At 47.9% G+C, this 14,268-nt stretch overlaps 1 protein-coding gene across 11 annotated transcripts in view; it reads right to left on the reverse strand.

Moving 5' to 3' along the window:
• Nucleotides 1-14,268, reverse strand: part of il16 (interleukin 16) — a 107,826-nt gene that overhangs the window by 17,151 nt on the left and 76,407 nt on the right. For 10 of the 11 annotated variants that reach the window (XM_061815584.1, XM_061815587.1, XM_061815582.1 and 7 more), the window contains 2 exons: nt 11,085-11,305; nt 1,176-1,310 (listed from right to left, as the gene is read on the reverse strand). In XM_061815584.1, coding sequence (XP_061671568.1) covers nt 1,176-1,310; nt 11,085-11,305 — 356 coding nt within the window. The remainder of the gene's footprint in view (nt 1-1,175; nt 1,311-11,084; nt 11,306-14,268) is intronic. The other variant, XM_061815586.1, reaches the window with a different exon arrangement.

The raw sequence follows: 14,268 nt of genomic DNA on the forward strand, positions 1-14,268 counted from the left end.
GACATTCAGACATTCCAACAGCTTCTTCCCTCTTGCCATTAACTTCTTAAACAGTTGCCTCACAGTTGCATTGGATTATGTTGCCAATTTCTTCATCTTAAATTTCACATTTCTAGATTACTCGTGGACTCACTGTAGTCTCGCCAAGGTGCACTATTTGCATATGTTGACCAATACTAGCCACTCATGTCCCTGAGTACCAACTGCAACATTTGCACAATCGACATTGTCCCAGATTATCACTGCAGTAGTCACTTTAAACTGTATACATTTCTTGAAGTCTCAACCCCCTTCGCACAAGAATCATTGCAGCAGACTATTGTTCTATTGGTCCAGTGGTCTGAAAACTGGGTTTAAATTGTCAGCGCTAGCAGTAGCATCTCCACTTTTTACTTTTTTTTTTTTTACAATCTTCAGTGTGACACTACCCGCGGTGGGGAAAATTCCGAGATGGGGCAAAAAGTTACCTTCCCAAAAGAGAGATGCCCCCCCCAATGTAAAAAACAAACAAAAAAAAGTACCAGTATTAGCGTATGAGAGGAAATCTTTTATTCCTCAGTGACTTTTTTTTCTTTTTTTTCATGGCTTTATGGCTCACTGTTCTCTGTCAATTGTCTCTCCGTATTATAGTGCCTGCAACTACCAGGGAGAAAATCCTTGTGTGTTTTTGACATGCTTAGCAAATAAATCCACCATGCCGCCTCTTCTAATCTAATGAAACAAAATAATATTCAGGAAATTGTTTCCTGCAGGTGGCAGGGTGAATCAGCTGGAAAGTATTGGCCTCACAGTTCTGAGGTCTCAGGTTCAGCCCCGGACTCGCCTGTGTGGAGTTTACATGTTCTTCCCATGTCTGTGTGGGTTTTCTCCAGGCACTCCGGTTTCCTCCCACATCCCAAAAATATGCAACATTAATTGGACACTTTAAATTGCCCCTAGGTGTGATTGTGAGTCCAGCTGTTTGTTTCTATGTGCCCTGCGATTGGCTGGGAACCAGTTCAGGGTGTACCGTGCCTCCAGCCCGTTGACAGCGGGGATAGGCTCCAATACTCCCTGCGACCCTTGTGAGGATAAGCAGCTAAGAAAATGGATGGATGGATGTTTCCTGCATTAAATTACAACTGATCGTTCATTTGTAGTCACAGGCCAAAACAAACTGCATCACAGTAAAATACCTTATTGCACTTGAAGGCCTCATCAAGGATCTTCTGACTGGACATGACAATAGGAGAGTTAAATGGAACATTGTAGTCATCGTCAGCATAGACAGGCACAGACAATCGGTTGTTAGACCATGTCTCTGTCATTGACTATGAAAACAGGAAGTGGCACACATCAGTAAAAGAAGAAATTGACATTTTAATATGTTGTATGGAAATAGTTATTTTTGTTGACCTCAACTTTGTCGTTAAGGTAACGCAAACAATGAAGTTCATCTGGCTGGTTCACTAATATTGTAGATCATCAAAGGAGGCAAATCACGTTGTGCCTCGTAGATGAGATGAGAGGGATTATTTTTCTCTTTTTTTTATCAGCAAGTGCAACTTTTTTGTTGTTATACAAAATCCTAAAATTTAAATGCTGTGGTCCTAAGGTTGAATTACAATTACAATTACTTTTACACGTGGTCAAGCATTTGCTGAAAATGGATAAAACAAGCAAGCAAAACTGTCACCAGATCCATCTGGGTTTTAAAAGTAGAAAGAACAAATAACATGAGTTAAACAGATTAGTCTGCTATGAATTGGAAGATTACCTATTATAGAAGCATAGTTGTTTTTGCTTTTTTTTTCACACAACAATTGTACATTTTACACTTAAATTGCCTGAATAACACCACCTCTCACTCCTTTTGGTCATCATGTATATTGTGTGCAGCAAGCATCACCACACAACAGACCACACACACATAAGATTCCGTTGTACCACTGATCTCGAAGTGTCACGTGATCACAAGTGATGTCACAAAACATTATTATTATATTATTATAATATTATATATATATATAAAATATTATAACATTTTCTGAGCTGCTTATCCTCACAAGGGTCGTAGGCGTGCTGGAAACAATACCAGCTATCTTCGGACAGGAGGTGGAGTACGCCCTGAACCATTTGCCAGCTACAAGCAGTATTATTATTACTATTATTTTCAACAATATAGAAATATGAACATAGCCTCAAATCTTCACAACATCATGACATAACTGGCAAGGGAGCATGGCCATCCTTAAGGGTGCATCAGAATTTGCCCAACCACTCTACATATATTTTGTGGACTGAAAGAAGGCATTCAACCGTGTATCTCGGGGAGTCCTGTGGGGAGTGATTCAGAAATATGGGGTACCAAACTCACTGATACGGGCTGTTCGGTCCTTGTACCACCAGTGTCAGAGTTTGATCCACATTCCCGGCAGCAAATTGGATTCATTTCCAGTGAGGGTTAGACTCCACCAAAGCTCCCCTTTGTCAACGGTTCTGTTCATAACTACTATGGACAGAATCTCTAGGCACAGCCGAGCCAAAGAGGGGTTTTTGAATCTTGGTCTCAGTTTGCATCTCTGCTCTTTGCAGGTGATGTGGTTTTGTTGGCTTCATCAAGCCATGATCTCCAACATTCACTGGAGCAGTTCGTAGAGTGAACCGGCTGGGATGAGAATCAGCACCTCCAAATCTGAGACCAAGGTCCTCAGGGAGAAAAGAGTGGAGCTCCCTCTCTGGGTCAGGTATGAGATCCTGCCAAAAGTGGAGGAGTTCAACAGGCAGATCGGTGGAGTGTCTGCAGTGATGCAGACTTTGTATTAGTCTGTTATGGTGAAGTAGGAGCAAAGCTGGAAGGCGAAGCTCTCAATTTACCAGTTGATCTACATTCCTACTCTCACCAATGGTCACTTGCTCTGGGTCATGACCAAAAGAAGAAGATCCCAGATACAAGTGTCCGAAATGAGTTTGCTCCTCAAGGTGTCCGGGGTGTCACGGACGAGACTCGGGGGTGGACCCAAATGCACGACTCAGGTGAGAGGTAAGCAGTGCGGAATAAGCCTTTATTCGTTCCAATGTCGGTTACCAGGGAGTCAGTCCAAACAAGCAGCAAGATCAGTAACGGCAAGCTTACGGGGTAGGTCGGGAGACAGGCGTTGGTCGGTACACGGGAGGTAGACATCAGGAGTACGGTAGTGCGGGAACGAGGCATGAGAGGCAACGATCTAGCAGAGTAATAGTCGTCCCCCGGGTCCTATATGTACTGGGTCTTAATCAAAGGTCATGAGGTGCAGGTGTGCACCTTCAGATTAGCTGGCCACGCCCAGCCCTGGCTGGAATCCAGGAGCATGACAGAACCCCCCCCCCCTCAACGGCCGGCTCTGGACGGCCCAGGAGCATCAGGGTGAGCCGCGTGAAAGTCCCTGATGAGGGAGCGGTCCACGACGAAGCGGGAGGGGATCCAAGAGCGCTCCTCCGGGCCATATCCCTCCCAGTCCACCAGGTACTGGACCCCCCTTCCTCTGCGACGGGAAGACAGCAACCAGCGCACAGTGTACACCAACCCACCGTCGACCATGCGGGGGGGCGGGGGGGATTTGAGCGGAGGAGCCAGCGACGATGTGCGATTCGGCCGAAGTCTGCTGACGTGGAACGTCGGGTGCACCCTCATCGACCTGGGCAGTTTCAACGAGACGGCGATCGGGTTAATAACTTTGGAAACCGGGAACGGGCCAACGAACCTGGGAGCAAGTTTGCGGGATTCCGTCCGCAGCGGGAGATCTTTGGTGGAGAGCCACACTCGCTGTCCCACTCTGAGCTCAGGTGCGGCCCTCCTCCTGCGGTCTGCTGCGGCCTTGTAGGCGGTGCTCATGCGCAGCAGTGTCCTCCGAGCTGCTTCCCAGGTCCGTTTGCAGTGTCGCACCTCGGCCAGGGCCGACGGAACTGTGGATTCCGTGACCAGTGGAGGAAACAGGGACGGAGGATACCCATGCACGACATGGAGTGGAGCCATAGCTGTTGAAGCGGAGGGTAGAGAATTGTGGGCATACTCCACCCACTTGATGTGCTGTCTCCACGTGCTCTGGTCCCTGGATGACAGACATCGAAGACCGGTCTCTAATTCCTGGTTAATCCTCTCAGTCTGGCCGTTAGACTCTGGGTGATGAACCAATGTCCGACTTGCTGAAGCGCCGATGAGGTTGCAGAACTCCTTCCAGAAACGGGCGCTGAATTGCGGACCCCTGTCCGAAACGATGTCCTGGGGTAGGCCGTGGTAACGGACGACCTCGTCTAATACCAACTGGGCTGTCTGCTTGGCCGACGGGATCTTCGGAAGCGGCACGAAGTGGACCATTTTGGAAAAACGGTCCACTATGGACAGCACCACTGTGTTCCCTTGAGAAGGCGGCAGGCCGGTGACGAAGTCCAGCGCGATGTGTGACCACGGACGAAAGGGGATGGACAGGGGTTGCAACTCACCAACAGGCCGTAGGCGGGAAGTCTTATTGGCAGCACACACCGGGCAGGCGTTGACGAACTCCCTTACGTCCTTGCTGAGGTTAGGCCACCAGAACCTTTGTTCGACCACTGAACGTGTCTTCGCCATACCCGGGTGGCAGACCGTCTTGTTGGTATGGGACCAGTTGATGACGTCTCCCCGCAGAGATGGGATGACGAACAGACGGCCCGACGGACAATCCGCGGGTGACGGTGTCTCTCCCAGAGCCTCCTTCACCCGCGACTCGATCGCCCAGGTGAAACCGGCCACGAAGCACCCCGCTGGCAGGATAGTAGCGGCGTCTGAATCCGTGCGCCCTCCCTCGTGGATCCGCGAGAGTGCATCCGGCTTGCCGTTTTTGGAGCCTGGGCGGAAACACACCTTAAAGTGGAAGCGGGTGAAAAATAGGGCCCACCTGGCCTGACGGGCGTTCAACCTCTTCGCCGACTTCAGGTATTCAAGGTTCTTATGGTCCGTGAAGACAACGAACGGTACTTGCGAGCCCTCCAGCCAGTGCCGCCACTCCTCCAACGCGCTCTTGACCGCTAGCAGTTCCCTATCTCCCACGTCGTAGTTCCTCTCTGCCGGGGTCAACTTTCTAGACAGGAACGCGCACGGGTGGATCCTTCCATCCCTGGGACTCCTCTGCGACAAGACTGCTCCGATTCCTGAATTCGATGCATCCACCTCCACCACAAACTGGTTATCTGGGTCCGGAATAATGAGAACGGGCGCAGTAGTGAAACTTGCCTTGAGCCTGCTGAAGGTCTCCTGGCAGGTCCCGGACCAGTCGAAGAGGGTATGTGGCGAGGTGAGCGAATGCAGAGGAGCGGCCACGGAGCTGAAGTTCCTTATGAATTTCCTATAGAAATTGGCAAATCCCAGAAACCTCTGTATGTCCCTCCTGTTGGTGGGGGTAGGCCACCGCAGCACCGCGTCGACCTTCCCGGGATCCATCTGTATCTCTCCCTCAGGCAGGACGAAGCCCAGGAAGGACACGGATGCCCGATGGAACTCACACTTCTCCATATTCACGTATAATTGGTGCTGCTGCAGACGCCGGAGCACCTCTCTGACTTGTTGAATGTGAGAGGTTAGGTCTGCTGAAAAGATGAGAATATCATCCAGATAAACAAAGACAGATCTGTTCAGGAACTCCCGAAGCACGTCGTTGATGAAGTTCTGAAAGACGGCCGGAGCGTTAGTCAGTCCGAAGGGCATCACCAGATACTCATAGTGCCCTGTGGGGGTGTTGAATGCCGTCTTCCACTCATCCCCTTCCCGAATCCGCAACAGGTGGTAAGCGCTGCGCAGGTCGAGCTTGGTGAAGATCCGGGCTCCCTGGAGGAGTTCGAATGCTGTAGAGATAAGCGGCAAAGGGTACCTGTTCTTGACTGTGATGTCGTTCAGGCCTCGGTAGTCGATGCAGGGTCGCAGCGTGGAGTCCTTCTTCTTGACAAAAAAAAACCCCGCACCGGCTGGTGAGGATGAGGGGCGAATGAGTCCGGCTGCCAGCGAGTCCTCAATGTAGTCCCTCATGGCTTGATGCTCTGGTGCGGTTAAAGAGAACAGTTTCCCTCTGGGAGGAGAGGATCCTGGCAGGAGTTCAATCGCGCAGTCGTATGACCGATGTGGCGGCAGAGACTTTGCTTTAGATTCAGAGAAGACCTCCCGTAGGTCATGGTAGCAGGAGGGTACTGCGGTCAGGTCCAGGGCGGTACTAGGTTCTGTTAGCCGAACCGGCGCAACTTGAATACCCCTGTCTCTCCGGACAGCGACACAGCGACTGAGACAGTCCTCTCCCCAAGTCTTGATCTGACCCGTGGCCCAATCTATGTGCGGATTATGTTCTTTGAGCCACGGGCTGCCCAAGATGATGTCGCTACTACGTGCGTCGAAGACATGAAAGCTAATACGCTCCGAGTGAGCGTCCGGAAAGCTCATACGTAGCGTCTGAGTGCGATGTGTAACCCGACAAAGGAACTTGCCGTTGGCGGCATAGGCGTGACGAAAACGTTGCGTGGGAAAGGTTGCTGCCCTCAGCTCCTCGACCACGCGGGGATTTATCAGATTTGCTTCCGACCCAGAATCAATGAAAGCCGTCACAGAGCATGAACGGGAGTCCGTTCCCAAGGTGAGGTGAAGAAGGGACCTCCCTGACCCCGTCGCGGTGTACCGCACACTCACCGGAGTAGCGATCCTGATGTCAGAATGCCCTGGTCGAGTCGGGCAACGGGCGATCAAGTGTCCCAAACGCCCGCAGTAAAAACAGCGTCCCTCTCATCGCCGACGTAAGCGCTCCTCCGCTGAGCTGCCAAGCCCCTCCACTTGCATGGCTTCCGGTGAAGCTGACAACACGGGTGGCCGGGAAGCGGAAACAACCGGACTGCGACTCTCCCTCTCCTCCTCCCTCAGGCCCTCCATCTGTCTCTGCACGGTGAGGCGCTGGTCCACCTTGAGGGCCAATGCGATGAGGGAGTTGAGCGAAGGCGGAAGATCCATGGCCAAGAGGTGACAACGGATCTGTGGGGACAGTCCCTCGTAAAACGCGTCATGGAGGGCTTCCTCATTCCAGCGGCTCTCGGCAGCCCGAATCCGAACTCAATGGCGTAGTCTGACACGTGGCGACGCCCCTGGCGAATTGTCATGAGTGACGATGCCCCCTGGCATTCCGGAGCCGGATACTGGAACACCTGGGTGAGCGCGCAGACGAAGCTCGCCCATGAGCGGCAGGTCTCCGAGTTACGGCTCCACTCGGCGGTGGCCCATGCCTCCACCCTCCCTGTCATGTGGGAAATGACGAAGGCGATGCCGGGAGCGGTCCGTGGGAAACGCGGAAGCTTGCAGCTCAAAGTGAAGATCGCACTGCGCCAGGAAGGGCTTGACGTTACCGGAGTCGCCTGAGAACCGCTTTGGTCGAGAGAGCGGAATGATGGTGGCACGGGGAGGCACAGGAGCGGCCGCGCTAGCTTGGGAGGCTAGCCACGGTTGCAGCTGGGTGCAGAGCTCCTGGATCTGGTGAGTCATACCCTGGAGAGCAGCCTCTTGCTCACCCAGGCGTTTGCCCTGCACTTGCAGCGCACGGCGAATGGCTTCAGAGTCGGCTGGGTCCATGTTCTTGGCTAGATCGTTCTGTCACGGACGAGACTCGGGGGTGGACCCAAATGCACGACTCAGGTGAGAGGTAAGCAGTGCGGAATAAGCCTTTATTCGTTCCAATGTCGGTTACCAGGGAGTCAGTCCAAACAAGCAGCAAGATCAGTAACGGCAGGCTTACGGGGTAGGTCGGGAGACAGGCGTTGGTCGGTACACGGGAGGTAGACGTCAGGAGTACGGTAGTGCGGGAACGAGGCATGAGAGGCAACGATCTAGCAGAGTAATAGTCGTCCCCCGGGTCCTATATGTACTGGGTCTTAATCAAAGGTCATGAGGTGCAGGTGTGCACCTTCAGATTAGCTGGCCACGCCCAGCCCTGGCTGGAATCCAGGAGCATGACACGTGGTCTATATTAGAGAGAGAGTGAGAATCTTGGTCATCCAGGAGGGGCTCAGAGCAGAGCTGCTTCCCCTCTGCATTGATAGGAGCAAGAGGAGGGGCTAGGGCATCTGTTTAGGATGCCTCCTTGATGCCTCCCTGGTAAGGTGTTCCAGCCACATCTGACCGAGACGATCAGGTGGAGAGACTTTGTCTCCCGGCTGGCCTCGGACCATCTCAGAATCTCTCCTGAAAAGCTGGTTGAAGTGGCTTGGAAGAAGGAAGTCTATTAAAGCCTCCACAACCCGACCACAGATAAGTGGAAGACAATAGATGGAGGGATGAATAGATGGGTGGTTGTTCATCAGTTAGAAAGTTACCACTTATTATTTATTTTACATTTCATTGTATTATTTTTTTACAACACAATATTTAGGATCTTTTTTATGTCACACTTGACAAAAACCCTGAATGAAAAAAAACGAAAAACTGTAACAAAAACAAACACAATTAAGCACTTAAAAAACTCAACAAAAAACCCTCACAAATATTATCTAAAAAGTAAGGAAAAGTAACTGGCTTTGAAAAAATAAAGTCAAAATAAAAAAAATAACAGTAATGGAAAATCTGAACCTGAAGCAAAACCAGAGCAAATATGTCTATAAAGCGCATTGCGTAGACAGTGTGTATAAACCAAATGTGCTTTGCATAGTGAAAAAAAAAAAACACATTTAAAACAAAGAGAGAGGGAGAAAAAATGTTTTTAACTTGGATTTTAAAAACCTATTACGACTTATTCCATTTGTGTGCAGAGTAACAGCCAAATGGTGATTCACCATGTTTGTTTTGGACTAGGTGGTCCACGATTTGACCTATTTGATTTGAGTCTGTCATTCTCATAGGTTTCCTGAGTTTCTTCCTTCTTTCATGTATTCGTGCCCCAAACAATTTAGTGAGTTTTGGGTGAGTAGCAGAACTTTAAGATATACTGTAATGCTCACTGGGAGCCACTGTAAAGACTTTACAATTGGAATAATATGCTCTAACCTATTTGTTCCTGTCATAACCAGAGCTGCAGCAATCTGAATGAGCAGCAGCTATTTAATACTCCTGCTGGGGCGTCCAGTCAGAAGACCATTACATTTGACAAGTTTACTTGAGCTTGAATAAAACAAAACATGAATGAAGTTCTTTTTGTTTTTTCTGATTTTGTTTTTTTTGTTTAACCCTAACCTACCATCGAAGATGAAATCTCTAAATTCTTTGCAATTGTATACTGAGAAATGTTCTTGACCATTTTCTCACACAGAGAAAAGTGTTGTTTGTGTTTGTACCACTTTGTGTTCACAAAGTGGTGAATCTCACCCAATCTCACTCAATCCTTAACAATAATAATAATAATAATAAGCCTTTCATAGATGCTCCCATTGTACCCAACCATCACACTCACCCGTTGCAAATTAAACTCTTCACCTGTGGAAGGTTCCAAACAGGTGTTTTTGGAATATTACTCAACATTTCCCCTGTCCAAGCTTTTTCAATTATCTTTCAGGCATCAAATTAAAAATGAGAAAAAAATATTTAGCATTAAAAAAGATGAACATGAAATAGCCTGTCTTTGGAGTGTATTTATTTGAACAAACACAGGTTAAAAATGATTTCCACATCACTGTGGATTTTACACAAGGCCAAAACTTCAATGGAATTGGGGTTTGTTGTACAACTACTATTTGTGATACCCTTTTCCCCCAGCACTGCATGTAAGATCTCAACCTACTGGATGTTGGCAATGCACCAAAATGTCCAATTAGGATTGCTTGATCCTTTTGTTGAGTCATGGCTAAAACAAATAGCCCCTCAGTGGTGCCATTGTTTTTTAGCCATGACTAGTGTTTTTAACTCTTTCTCTCTCTCTTTTTCTAGAAAGACATTACTATCATTGCTAAAAACATTTGCACCCGTGATTCCATTGCTTTAGCCATGACTGTAAAGACAATAAATTTGTGTTCTTAATGCTTGCCAAACCTATACAACCGAAGTGTCCACTTGCATGTAGAGCTTCTTCTTCTTCTTCTTCTTTTCCTTTCGGCTTGTCCCGTTAGGGGTCGCCACAGCGTGTCATCTTTTGCCATCTTAGCCTATCTCCTGCATCTTCCTCTCGAACCCCAACTGCCCTCATGTCTTCCCTCACCACATCCATAAACCTTCTCTTTGGTCTTCCTCTCGCCCTTTTGCCTGGGAGCTCCATCCTCAGCATCCTTCTACCAATATACTCACTCTCTCGCCTCTGAACATGTCCAAACCATCGAAGTCTGCTCTCTCGAATCTTGTCTCCAAAACATCCATCTTTGGCTGTCCCTCTAATGAGCTCATTTCTAATCCTATCCAACCTGGTCACTCCGAGCGAGAACCTCAACATCTTTCTTGCATGTAGAGCCAGAGGTGTAATTTCCGTGGGGTACATCCCCCTCACCCTCCTGCACACACACTTTTTCAGAGGGCTGTTTTTGTCCCCTCGTTTATTACAACTATTCTTGGAATCTTTTCCGATAATGCAATGAGAATGTTCTGTGAGATAACTGCCTGACCTCTCGTTACAAGGCCAATGGTTTTCAAACATTTTACCACGATACTGCCTCAAAAATATGTAAATACATTTCCATGTACTCCCAATAATGAACAAGACTTCATCGGTCCAAGTGTTCACCGAAAATGAGGCACAGGTTTCATTCCTAAAAACTGAATTGAAAATTATATATACACATTTGGAACATTAACAGTGTGCTTAATTTTATAAAATCAACCGTACCAACTGATTCAAATCAAATATGTCTCATATGTTGAGTTAATAAAAATTGCACCTAAATGTTTGGAAAAAATATTCCCAAATCTTTGAATACAGATGTATTAAATACAACTGAATTGTACTGACCAAAAGTACCAAATCGTTTTTAAAAAAACAATACAAATGGGAAACCGCCCCCAATGCCACTAGTCTCACCAATAAGTAAAAGTTGCCTTTACATTCAAAAATAACAAAAAGATCCCAATCCACTGTTTTGTTTTTGTTTTGTTTTGAACCACAAAACAACATTTAATGACCTCTACAATAACCACTGGATACACATACCTTTGGTGTGTCAAGGCTGTAGACACGGGCTGATGGTTTATGACCTGTGCTTGGAAAGTTGTGGCTATTGAGGTAGCGGTTGTGGTCGTGGTCATTGATGTCACTGTGGGGGCGTATCAAGGATCTTTGAACTCGACAAGCTGTGACGTGACTGAAGCTTCTTTCCAAACAACGTTCGCATCTTGGCTGGCCATGTGGGTATGACTCCAACCTTCGCAATCCTAGGATATACAAAGTAAAGTTTTCCTCCTCAGAATTAAGACCAATTTTGCATTGCATTTTGCATTTTGCATCCATTAATGAAAGATAAAAATCATTAGAATGTTTGAGGAAGATTAACTTTAAGCTATGACAGGCAGAGAGATGAACAGTTACATTTATGGCTATACTTAACAACAGCGCCCTTTGTGATCATAATATCAAAAACATCAGCAGTCTTGATTTGACAAAAAAAAAAAATCATGAGTCTGTTGTCAATTTCTGAGGCACCTTTATTTCAAAATACTGCCATATTTGAATGTGCACAATACTGCCGTGATGACATTATTAAGTGACGATGCGTTTGCATCGTGCTCATTTGTCGTCCCACTGTGCACACTACCTGTTCTGTGAAATAGTCTTGTCTCCTCATCAATTTGAATGACAGCCAGGGCTCATCCCTTTGATGTCATAACATATCTAATTAATTCATGGAAACTTTGGGTTATAATATTTCATCTTTTGGGAGCCTGGAGAGAAGCGTGCCCTAGACTGAGACACTTGTTTACATGTGAGTCCCCATTTAGTTCGTCAATTTTGCGATAAACATGGCCATGGCATTATGTGACTTCTGCAGCCGTCGTCGGCCAACATGATTGCTTCCCGTCGTTCCAAAAAAAGCATTATAACGATAGCGTGAGCTCATTTTAGACCATTTTATAATTTGTATATTCTTGAGTTTCCTCTGGAGATGTCTTCATTTGAGCTCAATCAGCCGGTCTAAAAGTAAAAGTTATCTTTGCCTTAAAAGCAATTTCAGCTTCTGGACAAATATGTGGTCCTTCTGCAACATTCAAACACTGTGAATCAAGAGAAAACAGAAAGATCAAGGAAGTGACTTGTTTTTGTTTGTTTGTTTTGGCACATTTCATTGTTTACGATTAAAAGGATGTTTGTCTTTGGTCTGTGTTTGTATTGCTCTTTTTCTTTCTTGGGTTTAAAAGGTTACGGTGTCGTTTTGTCGTGATGCTGCTGCATACACAGTGAATTGAAGACTGGAACAGGGTGGGAGATCATGCTGAGTGCTAAATATGGCCAACTAAAACAATTTATGTGAAATCTCTCTCTACTTCCTGATAATCATATACTGTATAACTATTACTTAAAATGAAAGCAAAATATAAGAGTACTTGAGTATAACAATAAGAAACAGTACAAATTTTACAAAAAAAATTAATATCATGATGAAGATTTTTAGTTCAATAATTCCATTCAAAAAGGTAAACTTTCATAGATTATAGACTAAGGCACCATAATTTAAATTGGTGTATTTTTATTTATTTATTTATACAGAATTTTGGCTTCTAGCTCCTGAAACGAACAAAATCTGCAATTAAAAAAATGTAAGACTAAAGAATTCAGCCTAGATTTTGCAGGCCATAAATATTTTAAACTGTCATGTCATACACTAACGGGGGCATGGTGGTGCAGCTGTACAGCGTTGGTTTCACTTTTCTGAGGGCCAGGGTTCAATTCCCGGTCCCGCCTGTGTAGATTTTGCATGTTCTTCCCGTGTCTGCGTGGGTTTTATCCGGGCACTCCAGTTTCTGCCCACATCCGAAAAAAATTGCACCTCAGTGTGATTGTGAGTATGACCCTGAACTGGTTGCCAGACAATCCCAGGGCCCATGGAGACAGATAACAGTCACTGGCAGGGGCGAAGCACGATCCGGGCGTAGTCTGCCGACGTGGAACGTAGGGTGCACCCTCACAGACCTGGGCAGTCTGAGTGATACGGTGACCGGGTTAATGATTTTGATGATTGGGAACGGACAAACGAACCTGGGAGCAAGTTTGCGGGATTTGATCTGCAGCGGGAGATCCTTGGTGGAGAGCCACACTCGCTGCCCCACCCTGAGTTCAGGTGCAGCTCTCCTCTTGCGGTCCGCTGCGGACTTGTAGATGTTGCCCATGTGCCGCAGCGTCCTCCGGGCTGCCTCCCAGGTCCGTTTGCAGCGCCGTACCACTGCCAGGGCCGACGGCACCACAGAGTCTGTGGCCAAGGAGGGAAACAGAGAGGGAAGATAGCCGTGCACAACGTGGAGTGGAGCCATACCTATTGAGGCGGAGGGTATGGGGGTGTGGGCGATGAGAGCATCCAGCAAAAGCGGAAGATCCACGGCAATGAGGTGGCCACGGATCCGTGGGGAAAGTCCCTGGTAAAAGGCGTAATGGAGAGCCTCCTGGTTCCACCGGCTCTCGGTGGCCCGGATCCGGAATTCGATAGGGTAGTCTGACACGCGGCGACGGCCTTGGCGAATTGTTCTGGAGCCGCGTACTGGAATACTTGGCTGAGCGCGCATACGAACGTCGTCCATGAACGGCAGATCTCCGAGTCGCGACTTCACTCTGCAGTGGCCCACGCCTCCGCCATCCCAGTCATGTGGGAAATGACAAAGGCGATCCGGGAGCGGTCCGTTGGGAAAGCGGACGCCTGCAGTTCGAAATGGAGGTCGCACTGCGCAAGGAAGGGCTTAACGTCACCTGAGTCGCCTGAGAAACGTTCCGATCGGGAGAGCAGAGTTATGCTGGCATGGGGGGGCTCCGTAACAGGCGGAACGGACTGACTCGGAGCTACAGGCGGAGTGACCATCGTCAGCGTAGCAGCCACGCTAGCTTGGGATGCTAGCCCGGCTCCAGCCGGGCACAGATCTCATGGAGATGTTGATTCGTTACCTGGAGAGCAGCCTCCTGCTCAGCCAGGCGTCTGCTCTGGAACTCTAACGATCGGAGGATGACTTTGGAGTCGGCTGGGTCCATATTGTGGGCAGATAGTTCTATCACGAACGAGGCTCGAGGGCGGACCCAAATGCACAACTCCAGAGGCAAGCAGTTAGTGTACAGAAAGCCTTTATTCGGTCCGTGGTCAATGATCAGCGAGTCAGTCAGGAAAAGCAGCAGTATCAGAAGAGGCAGGCTTACTAGG

Source organism: Syngnathoides biaculeatus, chromosome 3 (genome assembly GCF_019802595.1).
Source record: "Syngnathoides biaculeatus isolate LvHL_M chromosome 3, ASM1980259v1, whole genome shotgun sequence".
NCBI classification, from domain to species: Eukaryota; Metazoa; Chordata; class Actinopteri; order Syngnathiformes; family Syngnathidae; genus Syngnathoides; species Syngnathoides biaculeatus.